The 19,517-nt window shown below is 40.1% G+C and overlaps 3 protein-coding genes across 3 annotated transcripts; 2 read left to right on the top strand and 1 right to left on the bottom strand.

Annotated features, from left to right (window-relative positions):
- Positions 1-13: 13 nt before the first annotated feature.
- On the bottom strand, positions 14-6,935 carry angptl6 (angiopoietin-like 6). Its single transcript, XM_073494264.1, has 7 exons — positions 6,699-6,935; positions 4,684-5,171; positions 4,457-4,594; positions 4,150-4,357; positions 2,223-2,416; positions 542-812; positions 14-460 (listed from the first exon to the last, which is right to left on the bottom strand). The coding sequence occupies exons 2-7, from the start codon at positions 5,143-5,145 to the stop codon at positions 276-278; spliced, it is 1,458 nt and encodes a 485-aa protein (XP_073350365.1). The 5' UTR covers positions 5,146-5,171; positions 6,699-6,935; the 3' UTR covers positions 14-275.
- A 3,729-nt stretch (positions 6,936-10,664) lies between these two features.
- On the top strand, positions 10,665-15,462 carry ppan (peter pan homolog). Its single transcript, XM_073495136.1, has 12 exons — positions 10,665-10,838; positions 11,159-11,329; positions 11,531-11,632; positions 11,722-11,772; positions 11,960-12,130; positions 12,345-12,421; positions 12,933-13,040; positions 13,151-13,274; positions 14,136-14,214; positions 14,406-14,535; positions 14,630-14,787; positions 14,875-15,462. Exons 1-12 carry the CDS (start codon positions 10,824-10,826, stop codon positions 15,234-15,236), a joined length of 1,548 nt encoding a protein of 515 aa, XP_073351237.1. The 5' UTR covers positions 10,665-10,823; the 3' UTR covers positions 15,237-15,462.
- A 1,427-nt stretch (positions 15,463-16,889) lies between these two features.
- p2ry11 (purinergic receptor P2Y11) lies at positions 16,890-18,545 on the top strand. The gene is made up of 2 exons (XM_073495137.1): positions 16,890-16,933; positions 17,465-18,545. The coding sequence occupies exon 2, from the start codon at positions 17,508-17,510 to the stop codon at positions 18,450-18,452; it is 945 nt and encodes a 314-aa protein (XP_073351238.1). The 5' UTR covers positions 16,890-16,933; positions 17,465-17,507; the 3' UTR covers positions 18,453-18,545.
- Positions 18,546-19,517: the final 972 nt, after the last annotated feature.

Below are 19,517 nucleotides of genomic sequence, written 5' to 3'. Positions count from 1 at the left end.
GTCATACAGGAGCTATTGTGGCATAATTTTATTGAAAAGTACATTGCAAATTGGAAAATATCAAATTTTGTCAGGAAATTGCATCACAGAGGAAAGACAACTCTATTTAATGATTCACTAACAAGTCATTGACAGGCCTCTAATCAACATGTGGTGACATTTTTTATGTAACTGGCTCAACACTGTACGAGGTTAACATATTATATAAGGCCCTCGACATATGTCTACCTTAGTTCATCTTTACATTTCTCACTTATGTCCATAATGCAACTGTGTTATGTGGGTTTGATCATCATGGTCACTCGTTTGAGGGAGTAGGATCCTCCGTGGAACTCTGCCCAGTAGACCCCGTCCTGGTAGCGGCTACGATAGTGTCCACCCCGATACCACACCCCGTTCAGATTGGAGTGGGCACACATGTGGTACCACCAGCCTCCTTTTTGGAAATGAGCACAGTTACCTGTTGACACAACAGAAGAGGGGATATTAACAGAGAAAGTGAAACAGAGAGCTGACAAACAGTGACAGAGGGAGAGCAGACCTGTGTAGCTGTCCTTGTCTCGGTCCAGAGTGGTGAAGGCCTTGTTGTTGTGCCAAGACAGGGAGTCTCCTGCGTTGCCGTGGTACTGTCCCAACCGCAGTCGGTACCAGTCGCTCTCCGGTTCCAGGAAGAAGCTGTCATACTCAGCGAACACCTGCCGGCCCTGCCAGTCCTCCAGAGCCACCCGTAGCTTATACGTGGCCTGTTTAGTCATCCAGTAGAGGTGTTCCAGGCCGAGCCAGTACTCTCCATCTAGGTTCCCAAAGCCTTGCTGCAACACACAAACACACTGGTTTAATCTGAGGAAAAGTATTCATTTTTTAACAATTACAGATAAATGGTGTGAACTTTTTGTTGACAATGCTTTTAATGCCTATTTTATTCTTAGTGACTCGACTATTTTTATGTGTATTCTGCACAGTGTAGCTCAGGAAAATGCTTTGCTGTTTCCATGTTGACGATAAAGACTTAATCCTAAATCTTAAACTGTAACTCTGTAATGTTCATTGTGATGAATTCCTTTATTTTGAGCCATGATAGCTGCATGGAACAATCATCATGGAACAATGTCAGTCTGTTGTTTGGCCCACCACTTGGGTCCACACTGAAATATTTTAACTATTAGATGGATTGCCATGTAATTTGTAAATACATTAACGTTCTCCAGATGATGCATTCTACCGACTTTGGTGATCCTCTGGTTCCTCCTCTCCGTATTTGGCCTCTATAAGAATCAACTCAACAAATACTGGATGGATGGAAGGAAATCACGAAAACACATTTATTAGGGTTGATCGAAACATGTAATGAGTGACGATAATTCATTATAATCCGGATAAAATGTGTCAAGTTTAATGATTCAGTTATGTAAAAAACTTGCTTTGTCAATGGTTCTCTTGCTCTTGTGATCAAAAACATTGATCTGAAGCTCAATTCTGAGGCTGTTCTGTAAATAATTTTCTACCAAATAATAAATATAGCAACTTATGATCGATCCATAGACATTTTACGCCAAATTTAACACATTTTCGGTAAATCCTGCCCATTTCCAGTTGTGAATTAAGCCCCTCCCAAATACGGATACAGAAAATGTAGATGGTTGAACATCTGGTTCCACATAGCTCTGTTTAGTCAAGCCGAAGTTGATTCATTCCTTGCAGGTTTTTTAGTCCTGATTATGCCTCGATTACAACTTTTGTTGGTGATTTTGGACAGAACGTACCACTGGAAGTTAGCATAAACAAACAAGTTTACTGGTCCATGAATGAATACAGCTCTATTTATACATTTTTAGTGGTAAAGAGTTTGATATTTAGCATATTTAGCTAACATTGGTAGCATGCTAACTGTGTAACATAACGCATGCATAACGTTAGCAGTTCATACGTCATTTAAGAAAATATTTCACAAACCTGGAAGTGGCAGGCTAACCTCCCCACTCCTTGTCACCCTGCATTACTGGTCCTGTTTTTGTCGAGATAATGCTCTATGCGCATATATACAGTAAAAATTATTATTATTATTATTATACCTGCTAAACATAAGTATGTTAGCATTGTCATTGTGCACATGTTAGCACGCTGATGGTAGGATTTAGCTCAAAACCTTGTTAGAATGGCTGTAGACTCTTGGCCTTGTTAACCCCAGTGTGTTTTGGAGACTCGCAGGTTTGTGGATTCACCTTGTACTGCTCCCAAGTCCTGAAGAAGTTGACCGACCCATCCTGCCTCCTCTGGATGACCGTCCAGCCTCCCTGAGCCCGACTCTGCTCACACCAGGCCTGCAGGAGGCGGTTGGCATTCTGAGGGCGGAGCAGGTAGATCCCGCTGGTGGTCTCACCTGATTCCAGAACATGCTGGCAGTCCCGCCACGGCCCTGAGATGGAAAAGAAGTATATGCAACCAAGTGAGGGTGGAGGAGCCATAATAAGAAAGGCAATATGCAAATCTATTTAGCATTATAACATTTTGAAATTCTTTACTTTTTAAGGTTAAGGTTTTAAAAATTTAGTATTCATTAGTTGTTGTTGCTGATGTTAAATTGCTTTGAGATGCTCAATTAGCAAGAACGAGTCAGAATCGAGACAGAATAAATTTTATCAACCTCTAATTTTTCACTTTCATAGTTTCATAGTAAAGTAAAGATGGGTTATTGGCTTCTGAGGGTTTATTTTTTTTGTCAAACTCGTTGCTTTAAAAAACCTAGTGCTGGTTGCAGAGAATTTTTGAAATTCTGTTTCCGTCAGAAAGATCAGAGATACGTAACAACTTCAGCTTCTCCATTTAGAGCTGAGGAATTTTTCCCCAACACATGTTCAGTGTCTCATGTCACACTGATAAGACGAACATATTTGCACTGAGAAAATGCACACATGGAGGAAGTCTCCTAAACAAAGTGATAATGTTTAATGGTCTTCCCTGACTCAAGAACAAGACAGTTTGGCAATGCATGGTCTTTCATCAGGCCTTTTAGGAAGTGGTGAGTCACTCAGACGGTGTGGTCACTATTGGTTCTGCTGACATGTTGAAAGGACTCCTCTCCTTTGTCATTTCAAGCATTCCTGTTGTGCAAGCGAACAGTCACAGTGTAATTTAAAGCTCCAACAAATGCTGGGTTTCATTTGTGTGCCCATGAGTGTGTCTTCATTATAAAATCCTCTCCGTTCTGATAAGAGCTGCGAGCTGTCTGACATTGTTTAGGCATTCCCAGAGAGATAGGCCTCCTACCAGCAGGTCACTGACTCTTTCAGCTTCTGCTTATCTAAGCAGCTAAATAACTCGGACAGAAGACTGATATACTTATACACACAGCTTTAAAGGGACAGTTCGACCCTAAATCAAAAATATGTATATTTCTTCTCACCTGTAGCTCTATTTATCTACCTACACTGTTCTGGTGTGAGATACAAAGTTTTGGAGGTATTGGCTGTCGAGCTGTAGATGGTGTTCAAATCCCCAGATCTTGATGTGAGCAGTTTCTTAAAGGAACTACTTTCTTTTGACTGAACCACACCCACAAACCATACAGTATCACCATGCTGAGGAAGTGCGGATCTGCTCATAAACGATAGTCTCTCTTCAGTAAGCAGTTTGACACTTCCTTCTGCATAGTGATACAGTATAGTTGGCTAGAAAACAAGTAGTTTCTAAGTTAAAATGCATACAACATAACCCCGAGGACGAGCGCCAGGCTTTAAATTTAAATTTGACATTGTGGCCGAACTGTGTAATTACAACATCACATGATGCACAGGGGCCCATAAAAACTTTCCCATAAGCTTACATTGTGAAAAAGCAGCTATAAAAACCAAGATCTCTTTTTTGAGCATCACAATCCCTGCGAAATGACTCGCTCTATTATCAGCATTTGAGCCATTTGGTCCGATATCAACGAAAAGTTAGCTGATTTGCAGGCAGAAGTCTCACTCTATGAGCCGCACAATGTTATAATGGTCCATTATATCAAATTATAACTCACACCAAAACAATTCAAATGAAGAAATAGCACTACAGGTAAGAAGAATAATATATTTGGTGATTTTGGGCTGAACTGTCCTTTTAGGTCTAATCAAGTACTTTTACTAGAGAATGTGCTTGACATTGACGTACCTGGAGTCTTTGTGACGGGGAAGCTAATGAAAGGAGGGTCTGTAGGGGTGTAGGCTGTAGTGGTGGGGAGAGGAAGAGCTGTTTTTTCTTGCTGCTGTGGTGGTGATGGAGCACTTTGGTCCCTTTGAACGTCATTGGTCATTTCGTTGGCTTCGGAGCTGTAATTAGGATGCACATTAGACTGGCTCTTTGGAGGTTCAGTCGTCACCTGTCCAGACCAACACAAAACCAACACATCATTCTCAGTTACTGTGTAAAAATCACTCTGCATAAATTTGCAACTTGCAGACTGCAGATTATTTCCTACCAGGGTGGACTGGGTGGAGTCCCTGCACTGGCACTGCTTTTCCAGACGAGCAATAAACTGGTTCTGGGAGCTCATCATGGAGGTGAGGGCTCCATATTTCTTCTCCAGCTCCCTGTAGTTACTGGACACCTGCAGTGCCTGAGATGTTCCACCACAGTTGAGGATTAGATGAAGCTTTAAACATCAACAGATTTACACATCAACAAGCACTGTGGTTCTCTGCTCACCTGTGTCGTGGCATTCAGCAGGAGGTTCTCCACCCTTCGCTGCTCCACAGCCTGGTCTTTCTTGTGTATGACTTCATGCAGCAGCTGGGCGTAGAGCTGGGCGATACGAGAATTCATGCTGCTGCTCTCTTTGCGCAGGGCTCTGACCTCCATGGCGAGGGACCCCTCCTGCTCCAGTTGGCCACGGAGCTTCTCCAGCTGTTCCTGCTGCCGTACGAGCTCCACCCGCAGCGCTGCCACCTCCGAGTGGTTGGTGGCAGCAGGCTGCGTGTTCAAACACAGCGCTCCTGTCAGTTTTTGCTGCGGAACAATGAAGGTGTAAGAGCAGCGGCCTCCTTTAGTATCCGAAGATCGTGATGAACGTTTCTGACTGTTCTCCCCATCCTTCCGTCCTCCAGCTGCAGCTACGTCCAGACAAAGAGTCAAGAAAAGAGTCAGACCTAATGTCAGTGTCTTCTCCATGAAGGTGTTCAGCTTCTGAGGTCACCCTGGAAGAGGAGGAGAGAACAAGGAGAATTACCACAGCTATAACACCTGGTCATCTTTGACTGAACATGAATCATTCAGAAATGCAATGATAAAAGGTTTGTATTAGAGATGCACCGATCCACTTTTTTTTCTCAGTTTATTATTACATTGTTCTTGTTGGTGTTGCATTCTTGGTTATGTAGGGAGGGCTGCAACTAACCATTATTTTCATTTTTGATGAATGTGTTTATTATTTTCTGGATTGGTTGATGAATTGTTTGGTCTATAAAATGTCAGAAAACTGTCAAAAATGTCAAATCAGTGTTTTCCAAAGGTCCAAGATGACGTTGTCAACTGTCCACAATCCAAAGATATTTACTTTACTGTCAGAGAGGAGGAAAGACGCCAGAACATATCCACATTTAAGAAGCTGCTAAATGAGAAATTTGCATTTTGTTCCTTAAAAAATTATTCAAACCAAAACTGAATTCCACTCCTCCAACACTATTCAACTCATTATAGACAGTTTGAAAACAAATGATCAAACTTGTTACAGCAGAACAGAGATATATAAAAAGTCTCATTTCTTCCACACCAGCTTCTTGATGTGAATATTTTCTGATTATTCCTGAATATCTTTGGGTCATGGAAGAAATGAGACATTTGAGGACGTCATCTTGGACTTTGGGAAACACTGATTGACATTTTTCATCATTTTCTGACATTTTTATAGACCACTCAATAAATCGACAATGAAAGGAATCATTTGTTGCAGCCCTCCTTACATTACCCACAATTCAACTTAGCCACTGAGCGTCATCACTGGAGGCAATTTATCAGATTACATGCAGCTTCCTCTGCAGCCACAAAAGGCTTCATGCTACTTGTTTTTTCACTGCAGCAGCACTCCCCAAGACCTGTAAACACACAGCAATGTGCAAAATAAAGGAGTCAAAAACTGTAGCTTAAAAGTTGACTTAATTTCTAAACAGGTGGAGGAGAGCAAACTGCTGGTAGCTCCTTTAAAGTGGGAAAGTGACGATCAATCAACAAGACTATGGATCGGTGACATCAGCCCCTTGCCTATAAATCTGACATCTAAACTAGAACGGATCGATCCAAACTCAACTTAGTATTCAGTGAAACTGTTTGTCGCAGGACCAGATGTTTCTTTGCAAAGTACACACTTTTCCCCCCAGCTGGAATTTATTAGCAGGTCAACACTGAAGGGACAACAGTCAACATCAGCCAGCCAGAATCAACACACCTCCACCTCAGTGTCAACAGAAGAGTCAGCTCCACATCCAACCACAACAACCACAGTCAACACCATAAACACATGAATACAAACAGGTCATTACTGACATCTGACACTAAACTCTCTCTGCATAGAGACACATCACCTCAAACAAAGATCTTTTTTTCTGAATGGAACCACAGAGTCTGAGCTGATTAACATGTCTTTAACCGGCTCAAGTGCAACCTCAGATTCCTTAACCGGTGCATTTCAGCCCACATTAAAGTGGATTATACTGACAGGAACTTACCGTAGCAGCTGAAAAGTGTTGGGGATGTCTTTGTTCCGTTCCAGAGTGTCGCTGCAGCTCCCAGGAAGCAAAAGTGTAAAACAGGTAAAATAAAGACTAACGCATTTTGAAAAGTCACATCTTTAAGACTGGAAGGTGTCTGTTAAGGTGAAGATGAAGGCAGAGAATGTGGCTCAACAAAAAACCTGAATCAGAAAAAGTCCTGTCAGCAGCTAGACGACCTCCTCTTCTTCTCCCGAGGATCTGCCTCAGGATCTCTGAGGAAGAGACAAATAATTACAAACTATCCCAATGACGCCGCCTCCCACTTGTTGTTTAACTGGAGCTCAGTGCAGGAATCCCGGGATGTCTCCTCCCTCGGCCGACAACCTGCTGTCCTGCCACAGACTCTATCCCATCAGGAGCTGAGCTAGTGTGGTATTCAAATGCAGAGTTTTACACGAGGGCTGCAACCAGTGATTATTTCATTAACCATGAATATGTTGATTGTTTCCTCAATTTACTGATGAATCATTTTGTCTAAAAACTATCAGCAAATAATGAAAAATGCATACATGTGCATCAACCCATCAAAGAGTCACATTTGAGAAGATAAAAACAAACTTCTTCTCGCTAGAGAAGACGGCTGAAGATTGGTTTTGTAACAGATTAAAAAGTTGAATATTTGGATCTGTAATGTAGTGAAGTAGAAGTACAAGACATGATAAAATGGAAATACTCAAGTAAAGTTTGTGTACCTCACCTCACTGTCCGCCGCTGGGCGAAGGTAGTTAGAATTCAAATGTTTTCATCATAAATGCAGCAGCTTCAGTGGAGCCAGCAAGTTTTGACACTTTTATCTTTAATGGAGGATCAGACGAGTCTGAAAAATGTTACAAATTCTGTTTCAACTTTCATTTTTCAGACTAATGTACTGGTGTATAGAGATCCACGGCTCTAAATGTGAGCAGCTTTGCACCCACAGAGTAGACTGCAGCAGCACTGCAGGGACTTTCTACTGGATATGATAACAGCCCGACTAATATGTCGACCATTATTATAGATATTGGTGTATCACAGATATGTCTGTATCGGCCTACATTTTGTACTATATATTTATTGATTTATTATTCTACAGGACATTCTGCAGAAACAAATGCTTTATAATTGTTTAATTCCCAGTGAAGTTTACTGTTTCAGTGCACAGATGTTACTTTGGATCAATAAGTTTAAAGTTAAAAGGTAAATAATCCTTCCTCCATTATGTATGTATCTTTGTATAAATACATTTGAAGGATCATTGCAAAAAATATGTGTTTATGCATATATTCTGTATTTTGCACCATCACCCCCACAAATGCAGTATCAGTCAGGCTCTAGAAATCATAGTATCTTTGCAATTAAACAAATAAAAAAAAATTGTTGCGTGCAGTTTCCTGTTTTTAAAGAAAAGTAACTTTTTTTCTGCGTTATATGTTATCAATACGATACCATCAAACGTTGTGAGCTGGATGATTAACTTCTATTGCACGGATGTTGCACCCACTCTGTGATATCAGAGAGCATCAGGTTTAAGGTGGAGACAGATTGTGTGGTCAGATTGCAAAAAAGGAAAAAAAACAAAAACACTCCATCAGCATTAGTTTTTTTAAAACTGTGAAATGATCTCACAACTGTTGAGTGATGTCATGTAGGTCTGGAGTAACGCCTGCACTTCTGCACTTCTGCAGAGCCTTAATACTTAAAATGTCTTTATTAACCCATTTTTTTCACAGCTGGCCCTCCAAAATCACAGAGTCACACAGGTCAATGAGTTCGGTGTAACAGGTCAAACCACTAGCTGCTGGACTGTGGGCTCAGGTTTGGACTTTTGAAAGTTACAGTTCCCAAACAGCATCAGTGAGTGTGTTACATTCTTCAATGAAGTTCAAACTTCAGGGAAGTGTTCATACCACAGCCTAACTTCTGTTCTTCTTTGTGGTTTCACTGGAGCTTGTAAACTTCCTCTTGATCTCTTAAATAAAACAACTTTCTGCTGCCACTTTTCAATTCACTTCACAAAACCCTTTTCCCTCTCATCAACTGAACATTGTGATCGTGACAGCTTTTTTAAAACTGAATCATTGAAACTTCATTTAGCTTAGCGTTTATCTTGCAGGATAAAATTTAGTTTTGTCTTATTCTGACTGTGTAGGATCTCAAATAAGGATCTCCATTTTAGGCATGCTCTCGGTCCTGTTTTATGTTGGTTTGTGAACGATAATAAATGTGAATCCGCACACAAAAATAACAATAAACATGTTTAGATGTGTTTTTTTGGCCATAAAAGAATAAATAGCTAAATAAATGACTGAAAAGTGAACTGGTAAGCTTAAACACTGACTAACTAACAGATGTTTCACCATAAAGGGGAACAGTGACAGGATGCAACAGTGTGGTTTTCTCTCTCTTTTCCCCATTGTGAAATAAACATGATAGCAGTTTGTTACTATTCTATTTTTTGACCATCAGTAAGTTTTACTTGTCAGTGTCGGTGTGTGTCAGTGGGATTTTGTGCCTTCCTCGACTCAAGTTGATGAGGATGCACCAGGGTGTAAATATTAAACACAATCGCGCGTGTTTGGTGCCCACTTGTGGCCGTCGTCATGCAAACATAAAATCCTGAGAACACTTCCTCTAAGTGATTTCAAAATAAAGTGGCCACACTGAAGCAATCGCTGCAGAGCAAATGACGAAATGATAATGCTCATTGTTCTCTGGTGGTGACAGCTTAAATCTACAGCTCCACATTCTTCAGCTGGAAAATTACAGCTATTAAAACATCAGTTAGGTTCAGTAAGGTAAGTTCATTATCACTGATCCTTTTGTTCTTTTTTTGTATAGTATAATAATATGTAGGCTACTGTTGTCTTTTTTTTATTATATTCAGTGTTGTATATACTTTTGTTCTATGCAGCACGCTAAGGCAATAGTAATAGTAATAAATAAGCTTACATGACAGCAAGATTACAGGCCAAATTTATTTAAATGAATATCAATAATAGCTATAATACAAAAATCCAAACCCTAAAAAATGGGACTTGGGACTTGTTTGAGACTTGGACCAAATGACTTAAGTCATACATGTGTGGTTAATAATGAAGTGACGAAATGGAGGACAAACAAAGTGAAGAACACTGGGAGGAGGCCAATAAATTACTCTGTTTATATCAATATTAATATAAATAATTTCCCCTGATTCTTTCGGATCACTTCCTTTCTGATTGCTTCGCTTTGGTCACTTATTTTGAAGGTATTTACCGGAAGTCTAATTTCTGCATTGACGCTAGCTTAATGAATTTATCGCTGCAGTTTCTCGATGTGGCCACTAGAGGGCAGCAAAGACTCGTGATTCTAATTACACGTATTGCCGTGACCGAGTCGATTTAAACCCTTACTGCCTATTAATGTACACACTGTTCACATTAATATCAAAGACACTAAGAATATTAATAATAATCCATATTAACTTGTTATTATAATTCTCACTGCTGGTGTTGCAGTTCATACATGTGGCCACTGGAGGGCAGTGAACACTCATACTTCTAAATGCAGGTCAACTGTCACACAAACTGGACTATTTAGCAACAAATCGATATCAATACAGTTGTAAGAAATAATGTTACTGTTTTTTGTAACAATAAGTTGAATTATAAAATTACATTATTGATCACATACTCAAGCTTGCTATTATCTGGATTATTGAAGTAACAATCGAGTAGGCAAAGTTAGTGGGTTATAATTATGTTTTTTATTTAAGTCAAAAAAGATTGTTTCTATACTTTGTTTACAAAAGGTACAAGACATATAAATATATGTACATTTAGCAATGAGATCTCCAGAAAAACTCTCCTCCTGTACACGCGGCTCGCTCTTGCTAGGAACCAATATCAGACGTGAGCAACACGGACACATTAGTGTGTGACACGCGGTGGTAGAACCATGTGGAAGGCGTCGTGTCGACTTCGTAGTTGAGTTGTTCCAGCGGCTGTAGACTGAATTTTCAGGCATAATGAGTGGATTTTTTCTTGACAGCATAAATACAGTGTAGTAACAGTGAGTGTCGCTTTGTGAACCACGTTCAGCTGCTGTACATCTCGCTGAATAATGGGGAAATCCAAGGTATGTAACGGCCTGTGCTAACAGACTAGCCTCAACTGGTGGTTAGCATGATCAAAACTTAGCACGAGAGGCAAATCATTTTTCGTTTTCTGTTAATGTTACTTATATTGAATGAGAAACCTATAGTTTAGCCGCAGTCGGGGTGAATGTGTAGCAAAGATGATATAGTAATGTAAACGTGACAAGATGTTTAAGTGTTAGCTGGTGTGCTAGCTAAGTTACATGTGAGCTTTAATCGTCCTCTTCGAAGCAAGCTGTCTGTCAAACGTCACTTTAAAATTCCTCTCATGATAATAAATATGTGGCCTTCGTGATTTCAGACCAAGAACCAGAAGAAAGCCCGGTCAACAGCCAACCATGTGGCCGAGGAGGTCTACGGAGCCGTCCCCCACTCCTTCGTGTTTCACCGGGGTCAGATCGGGAAAAACGTGGGTCAGCTCGTCCTGGACGTGCGCAGAGTCATGGAGCCGTACACTGCAGAGTCTCTGAAGGTCTGTAGCAGCAGAGATGTGACTGTGCATGCGTCTGTGTAGCTGCTGCAGCAGGGCCATAATGCTTAATTTAAATAAAAAGTGAAATGTCAACTCCTTTGGTTGCTTTAAATTGCATCATGAGTTCTTTAAAGATGACAAAGTCTTTCCCCTGTGCTGTGTGACACTCATTATGTCTGAAACTGTTTGTCTTGGTACCAGATTAAGAAGAAGAACGTGCTGAAAGACTTTGTGGCCATCGCAGGACCACTGGGAGTGACACACTTCATCGTCTTCAGCAAGACGCCCACCAGTGTCAACATGGTAAGCCACTGGTACTGGGGGATTCACAGTTTTGCTATGTTGGTCCTGTAACACCGTCCATCCAACAACACATTTCTTGTGCTTTTCAGAGACTTGCTCGACTTCCCAAAGGTCCCATGCTTCACTTCAAAGTGCTCAAGGTAAATATATGAGCTCCTAAAGAAAACACTAGAACAATAAACAAATGGGCTCAGATGATGACGGCTTTTAATACTTGACTGTTAGTGATGTTTTCAAAGTAAACGCACTGATGTGCCCAAACTGCAAAAGTCATTTACAACTCTGAATTTGTCTCCATTTTTATAAAGACTCTTCCTTTTCTTTCAGTACTGTCTCATCAAAGACGTCGTCTCCACTCTGAAGAAGCACAGGATGCACGAGCAGCAGTTCACACACCACCCGCTGCTCATCCTCAACAACTTTTCATCTGAGGGCATGCATGTCAAACTCATGGCCTCCATGTTTCAAAACATGTTTCCTTCCATTAATGTGCACAAGGTACTTTTTTTCAGCAAAACTGCTGTATTGTTGTTGCCTTGACTCAAGATTTAAAGCCTTGTTGGCATGATGACAGTATAGTCTTCTGAGATTACCTTTGAAGATTTCTGAAAAGTAAACGCTTTCTGATTTTTGAATCCTGGAGTCATTTTGCATTTTAGAAGTTTAACACAGAGTTCTAGCAAAAACAAATGAGTGTATTTTTGTTTTCCAGGTAAACCTCAACAATATCAAGAGATGTGTGCTGATAAATTACGACCCAGAGTCCCAGGAAATTGAATTTCGACACTAGTAAGTAAAACATATTTAGTCGTAAACAGTCAGTTATTGTTTTCTCAGTTTTGCTAGTATGTTTTAGGTAATTAGCAGATAGTTTCAGTTTGAAGCTGAACTTAAATGATAGTGTAAGTGACAGGGCTGCAACGAAAGGTTATTTTTACTGTTGATTTATCTGTCGATAGATGTTTGAAATGTGCACGTTGAACAACTAAGATTTCTTATAATGCAGCCCTGAAAACATCACTTCTTGTTGATTTATTGCCTTCAAACTGTCAATGTTTCTTAGTTTGTAAATAAAAATAAGCAACAACAAAAAAGAGTTGCCTTTCAGACCATCACCATGCATGCATAGATTTAATTTTCAGTGAAGGTTGGGCTCAGATGATGACATATAGCGTAACATGACTGTTCAGTGATGTATGTTCAAAGTAAACGCACTGATGAGCCTCCACACAATGATCAGATTTCTATGTATTGATTTAAATGCGTCACTGACCGATGTGATCGTGTTAACAACCCGCAGCAGCCTGAAGGTCGTCCCTGTTGGAATGAGCCGAGGAGTCAAGAAGCTGATGCAGGAGAGGTTCCCCAACATGAACAAGTTTGAGGACATCAGTGAGCTGCTGATGAAGTAAGGTTCTGGTTAAGGTGTAATTCTTGGTCCTGAGGTGAAAGGGCGCTGAGTCTGTAGGCAGTCTGCAGCTGAAGTATCTGATGAGCTGTTTTGTGCTCTTTCTTCAGGGGGGCGAACCTTTCAGAAAGTGAAGCAGAACAAGACGGGGAGCACAACATCACTGAACTGCCACAGGTCTACTCTGGCCGAGGCAACATGGCGTCCCAGCAGAGCGCCGTCCGTCTGACAGAGGTGAGTGTGCCGAGGAAGTGCGACATTTTATTTGAACTTTTTTATTGGTGGTGAATTAAGATACTCAGTCCAACTCAAAATGTCCTTTTTCCACAAACAAGTGCCAACAGAAAAAGTCCTAAACACCCATCTGCCCAAAGTCAACACAGTTAGCCTTTACGTTTGCTTGTAGTGAGTATATATGGTACAAATTTATAATTCAATTAAAAAAGACAAAACAAGGGGGATAAAATCTGCTGTCCAAACAGTCAGCAGACGGGAATAAACTGAAAAACCTAAATCAAACAAAGACACTGCATATAAGGGCAAAAACAGTTTTGTCATTCAGGTGATGGCACAGGCGAGTCGTTACGATATGAAATAAAAGGTTGCCATTTGAAGGTTAAGTGCTCGTTAGAGCCTCTTAGTGTCTTAAATTTCCCAAGACTCAGTAAATCTTTTGAGAATCAGCCAAGTTTCTGCATGACTGAAGCCAGAAAATATTTAATTTTTACCCAATTTATGTGCACTTTTTTCATTTCAGCTTAGTGGGAGTTTTTACCACATCTTGTGCAGTTTGGGAGAAAATGCAGGAGTTATTTAAAGTCAATGTTAAAAATAAAAATAATTTTAAAAAAACGAATTGGCTACGAAGCTTGCAGTGGTTGCATCTCCACATTTTTTCGCCAGGAGGTAAAGTAAATAAAATGGTGGAGCAGATTTTCAGGCCTGGAGGATTTTCAACATGTTCAGCTGGTATCCCAAAAATTGCCACAAGAGGGTGATGTTGCACTTTGATATTGAGGACTTCCAGGCCTAAAGCACAACTTTTGAAAACAATATGACAAAGATGCCTGGTTGAAGTTTCTGTGTTGACCTCAGATTGGTCCTCGCATGACGCTGCAGCTGACGAAGATACAAGAAGGCATGGGAGAGGGGAGCATCCTTTATCACGCCATGAGTGAGTCCACTACTTCATTTATCTCTCTGCTTGATGTGTTCTGGTGTACATGATGACAAAATCTGTATGAACTCTATGAATACTCTCTAAAAGTAAACGCTTACTGATACATCTGAATATAACACAGCTGCTTATTTAGATCTGTTACAGATTGTTTTTTAATGCCGATTGTTATGTACTATGTTTTCCAGTCTCCAAGACGGAGGAGGAAATACAGGAGATCCTGAACAGAAAGGAGGCCCAGCTTAAAGACAAAGAGGGTCGTCGGAAAAAGCAGGAGCAGAACGTTGCTAAGAAGAAAGAGAAACAAGAAGAGAACAAGTAATTTGACCTTGTATATTATTCGACCCCTCTGCCATCTACATTCTTCATTTGGTTTAAGTGTAAAAAAATAAAATGTCTTTACTCGTAACAGGAAAAAGAGCCTGGAAGGCATTAAGAGGAAACTTGCCGAGGCTGAAGAGGACAGCGAGGTGGAGGATCCGGGGACTCAGAACAATCAGCCAGCTGCTGTTGAATCTGACGATGAGGTGGAGTACTACAGACAGGCTGTAGGACAGGAGCCAGATGAAGGTGAATATAATTTATGTGTTATAAACTAATAGCTCTAGGTTCTTGTTTTGAATTTAATTATTGACAAACACCTTTTTTTTTGTGCAGACATGTTCCCTGCTGCCAAGAGGAGGAAGATGTCCTCTGGTAAACCTCCAAGAAAAGACAGAGATGCCAGATCACCAAAGAGAAACGGTCCAGGAGGGAAAGGATGGAAGCAGTCCAGAGACGGGGAGAAACCATTTGGAAAGAAAACGAGGCCTGGAGGAAAGACATTTGGAGGGAAGAACGCTGGTGATAGGGACAAGAAATTTGGTGGAAAGAAGAGATTTGAAGGGAACAAAACATTTGGTGGGAATAAAAACAAGGACGGGTCATTCAGATCTAAAGGTCAGAAAGCCAAGCCGGGCTTTAAGAAGAGAGTTGCAGGAGCGAAGCAAGGCTTCAAACAGAGGAAAGGAAAAGGCTGAAATCTTAATTCCTCTTTCTGGACTTGGACAGTGAATGTGTTATTATGCTGAGCACCAGATGGCAGCAAGCAGCCATTTGCCATCAATGAGTGATGGCTGCTGCAGAGACTGATTATTGCTGAAAATCAGCAGAGGGACAAAGGAGAACAAAAGTGCTATATTTTTCACACTGTTTGAATTAATATTGATATGTACTTGTTCAATAAATTGTTTAAAAAAGTGTCAATTCAAAGATTTTTTTCATCAGGGCAGCTATGTTTCTTGGCATTTGTTGGATAGTTTCAGGGTCTTTGATCCTCTTTTGAGCAACTTCTCTTTCTGCAAGACTGTAAATTAACTTGTTTCACATTCTTTAGCTCACAGAAAAAGAGTATAAAGGGAACATTGACATCAATTGAATAACAGGATAAAACAAAACAACATGCCAGGGGAAAGATGTCATACATTTACAAAGTCAGAGGAAATATTCATTGATACAAATGTTTGTAACTGAACAGGAGCACAAATAGGTGTGATGTCTTTTTTGAAATGCAGCTCTAAAACTTCTTATTCAAGGTTACTGACGAACAGAAAATCTTTGTATTTAAAATGCATGTGATTGATAATTAATGGGATGTCCTGTAATGGTTCGTTTCCCCGGCTCATGAAGCCAAAAAAGGAAGAATTTAGGTAGTTTTCTCTTGGAATTTTAAGAATGTGCCCCACAGGTACGATTCTCACTTTATCTATTACTACTTAGACATTCTGAGCCCGAAAGAGGAATTCAACTGAAACCACCCATCTTAGACTTTGACTCTCGCTTGCTGAAGCTCCTGAACAGTTACTCACCAATATCTTCATCGAACAACAGCGATGTAAGTAGCAAAAAATGTAATCTCAAATCTGTGGGGGGTTTTTCTTACTACTGTTATTACAGAATATGACAAATTGGATTAATAGCCCGCCAACATGGACACCTGGTGTCTAACTTAAAACACTCTGATAAAGTTTAGTTTCTAAGTAAATGATGTGTGAGGAAATAAAATGGCTGATGTGGAGCATTATTATATGTTGATTTTACTTTACATTGTTGTAAAAAGTACCTTAAAGTTATACTTAAGTAAAAGTAAAGATATCGTGTAAAAATGTAATAAATAATATCAGATACTTCAGTATCAAAAGTACTTTTCTGGCAATAAATGTACCTCTGTATAGAAAATACAAGTAAAGTAAACATAGTTCCCTGTGTGTATAGCGTGGGATTGCTGATTAAAAACATTTGATTAAAAGTGTGCTGCTCTGGCTCTGCTGCAGCATTCAGTCCACTGTTCTGATGCTATTTCATTCCTCAAACAAATCAGATAAAGACGTTTACGCTGGTTTCCTGCATGCTCTGAGATGACCGATTGTACTTTATGCTCTCGCAACACTGCCCTGATCTGTAAATTACGAAAAAAGGCATCTGGTGACGCACTTAGAAAGTTAACATCTGATTCACACAAGACCTACAGGCTTTTTATCACCAAACCCCAAAGTGTGGGTTTCATCACAGTTTTGCTTCTTCAAATTGTGAAATGTATGCAGAGGGCAGCCTAAGAGAGGAAGTGACATTTTTAGGTTTAACAAGTCATGTTTGAATCGCAAACATTTCTCACTTTGAGTTACAGTCTTCTCATACACCACACAGGAAATGAACATCATCTCAGGCCGGGGGTCTGGTAGGTGACAGTTAACTTACTCTCTGCTTTTATCTGCATTTATCATTGTATACTTTAATGGTTAGTTAAAAAATAATGCTCTATCTGATGTTTCCTTACTTTCCACATTAAATATAAAAACAAAACATTTTCTAACATTGAACATTAATGCCTTTTGTTCTTGTTTAATTGATGCTCTCTCTGAAAAGAAAAAAAACCGTACATGCTCTTGTATGTTCTTAGCACTTAAATCATAGCACTCGTGTACTTAAGGTATCCTTGATAAAAAGCAGCTACTATGCTCAGATGAGGGCTTGAAAATTGTCTCTATTTTTTCATTCTTACTTTATCGACGGTGATATGCTGTGGTTTCTTTCTTGTGACAAATGTACTTATTGTAAGTCGCTTTGGACAAAAGCGTCTGCTAATGTAAATGTAATGAATGTTTCCAAACTTCCCATACTGAGTAACAGAAAACAACATATGATTAGATCAAAAATGAATTAGACTTGTACTGAAATGATGGAATTACATTAAACTTCTCTTTTGCAGATTTTGGACTGTACAAATTGTGTGAAAGCAGCACGAAGACAAAATGACAGAAATCAACATGGTGCACAATTTCTCCAAATGTGAGTGGTTTCAAATGGCCCTGCTGCCCTCAGTGTATGGGATTGAGTTCATTCTGGCCCTGGCAGGGAATATCTTCGCCCTGTGGCTGCTGGTGGTCAGAGAGAGGAGGAACTGGCACACCGGTGTCGTCCTGTCGTGTAATCTGGCAATCAGTGACTCGCTTTACGTCCTTACCCTGCCTTTGCTGATTGTCTACTACTCCCAGGAGAAACACTGGATATTTGGTAACGGTGTGTGTAAAATCGAGAGGTTCCTTTTCACCTGCAACTTATATGTGAGCATCTATTTCATTATGGCGATAAGTGTGAACCGATGTGTGGCCCTCAAGTGGCCCTTCTTTACCCGATCCCATGTGAAGCCTGCCCACGCCAAGGCCGTCAGTGTCATCATCTGGATCATTGTTGGAGTCATTTCCTGCCCTGTGTTGACATTTTCCACCATTTGTGACCGCAACAACAAGACGCAGTGTGTGTCCTTCTGTGATAAGACTCTGGGGGATGAGAGACCGCATCTGACCTACAAAATGTTTCTTGCTGTGTTTGGGTGTCTGGTTCCCTTCCTGGTTACTTTCACTTCCTACTGTGTGGTGATTCAGGTGGTGTGGAAAAATGTCAGTATAACCACACTGGAAAAACGCAAGGTAGCCCTGTTGGTTGCATCAGTGCTTGTGCTGTATGCCATTTCCTTTGTGCCTTACCACGTCTTTCAGATTCATCACCTGTATCTGAAACTTAACGGCAACCAAAATGTTTGTTGGGTCTACGACATGTACCAGGTGTCCAAGGGACTGGCAGCTCTGAACATGTGCATCCATCCAATCCTTTACATGGCCGTGTTCGACAGTATAAGACTGGCTTGTTGTGGGAAGAGCCTGGAGGACACAAACAGTACAGAGATGAGAAGGTAGAGATGCACCTTGACAACTTTTCTGTGAAGTACATTATTATTTCATGCTGTAAAAAATAAGCAAATTTTATACTGTATTTTTTTACACAAGTGATTTTGCCCTTATTTCTTATTGTTGTTATTGCTGACAGTTATTGCTCTGCTAACTTTAACCATCTGTAATAAACATTTATTTGCTGACGTAATGTGCCTTATTTTAACTTCCTGTCTGACCAAGCTGTGATTATGTTCCACACCATAGTAGTTGGTGTATAAGCACAGGCATTTTGTTACACTGTTGTAACAATGAAGATTTTGTCTGTAACAGCACAAACATATCATATTTTAAAACAATCAAATAAAATCATAATGGCATCACCAAAACAATCAGTTTAATCAAAAGGCATGTTTTGTTTGAGGAAGTGGCTACCAACTTCTTCATGAAGCAATATTTATCAGCGATTTCCTAATCACAGGTCACGTGTGGACGTAGCTGGTCAGAGATTCGTTCAAATGTTATTCGAAACATTTTGAGAGGTGGAAAATTTTAAAAGTATTTTGATAATCGGGGGAAAAAACATTTTTGCAGCAGAAATAGTGCTCTAGCAATTGTCTTATCTTATCTTATCTTATCTGTCACTTAAAGGGTAACTCCACCAATTTTACACATTAAAGTGTAAATAACTCTTACCCTAACCCTCCTGCGTATGTAAAAAGTAGTATAAACTACAAAGCCTTTTGTGACTCCAGAGAAAGCTGCATGTAATCTGATAAATTGCCTCCAGTGATGTCACTCATATCGCTAAGCTGCATTGTGGATAATGTAGGCACCAGGTTTTGAAAATGAAGAAGAATATGTGGAATAAAAAAGGCAATATCTCCATTTCTGATGTATCGAAAACCTGGTGCCCAAATTACCCACAATGCAACTGAGCTACTGAGCCTCATCTCTGCAGCCAATTTATCAGATTACATGCAGCTTCCTCTGGAGCCACAAGGGCAGAAATACTCCCCATGACCTGTAAACACACTTTAATGTGTAAAGTTGAGTTAGCCTTTAACCTCAGTTTGTTCCTATGTCAAACAT

This window comes from Pagrus major, chromosome 23 (assembly GCF_040436345.1).
Source record: "Pagrus major chromosome 23, Pma_NU_1.0".
Taxonomy (NCBI): Eukaryota; Metazoa; Chordata; class Actinopteri; order Spariformes; family Sparidae; genus Pagrus; species Pagrus major.
The sequence above is the reverse complement of the archived record's forward strand: the minus strand, read 5'-3'. Positions and strand labels throughout refer to the sequence as shown.

What these genes read in the sequence shown, in the direction of transcription:
- angptl6 (XM_073494264.1), bottom strand. Translation starts at nt 5,145, where the DNA reads ATGGAGAAGACACTGACATTAGGTCTGACTCTTTTCTTGACTCTTTGT. An exon ending in CCCCGTCACAAAGACTCCAG is followed by an intron (nt 2,417 to 4,149) that starts GTACGTCAATGT and finishes TTTCCATCTCAG; the next exon opens with GGCCGTGGCGGGACTGCCAG. An exon ending in GGACTTGGGAGCAGTACAAG is followed by an intron (nt 813 to 2,222) that starts GTGAATCCACAA and finishes TGTGTGTTGCAG; the next exon opens with CAAGGCTTTGGGAACCTAGA.
- p2ry11 (XM_073495137.1), top strand. Translation starts at nt 17,508, where the DNA reads ATGACAGAAATCAACATGGTGCACAATTTCTCCAAATGTGAGTGGTTT.
- ppan (XM_073495136.1), top strand. An exon ending in ATCAGTGAGCTGCTGATGAA is followed by an intron (nt 13,041 to 13,150) that starts GTAAGGTTCTGG and finishes CTCTTTCTTCAG; the next exon opens with GGGGGCGAACCTTTCAGAAA. An exon ending in CATCCTTTATCACGCCATGA is followed by an intron (nt 14,215 to 14,405) that starts GTGAGTCCACTA and finishes TATGTTTTCCAG; the next exon opens with TCTCCAAGACGGAGGAGGAA.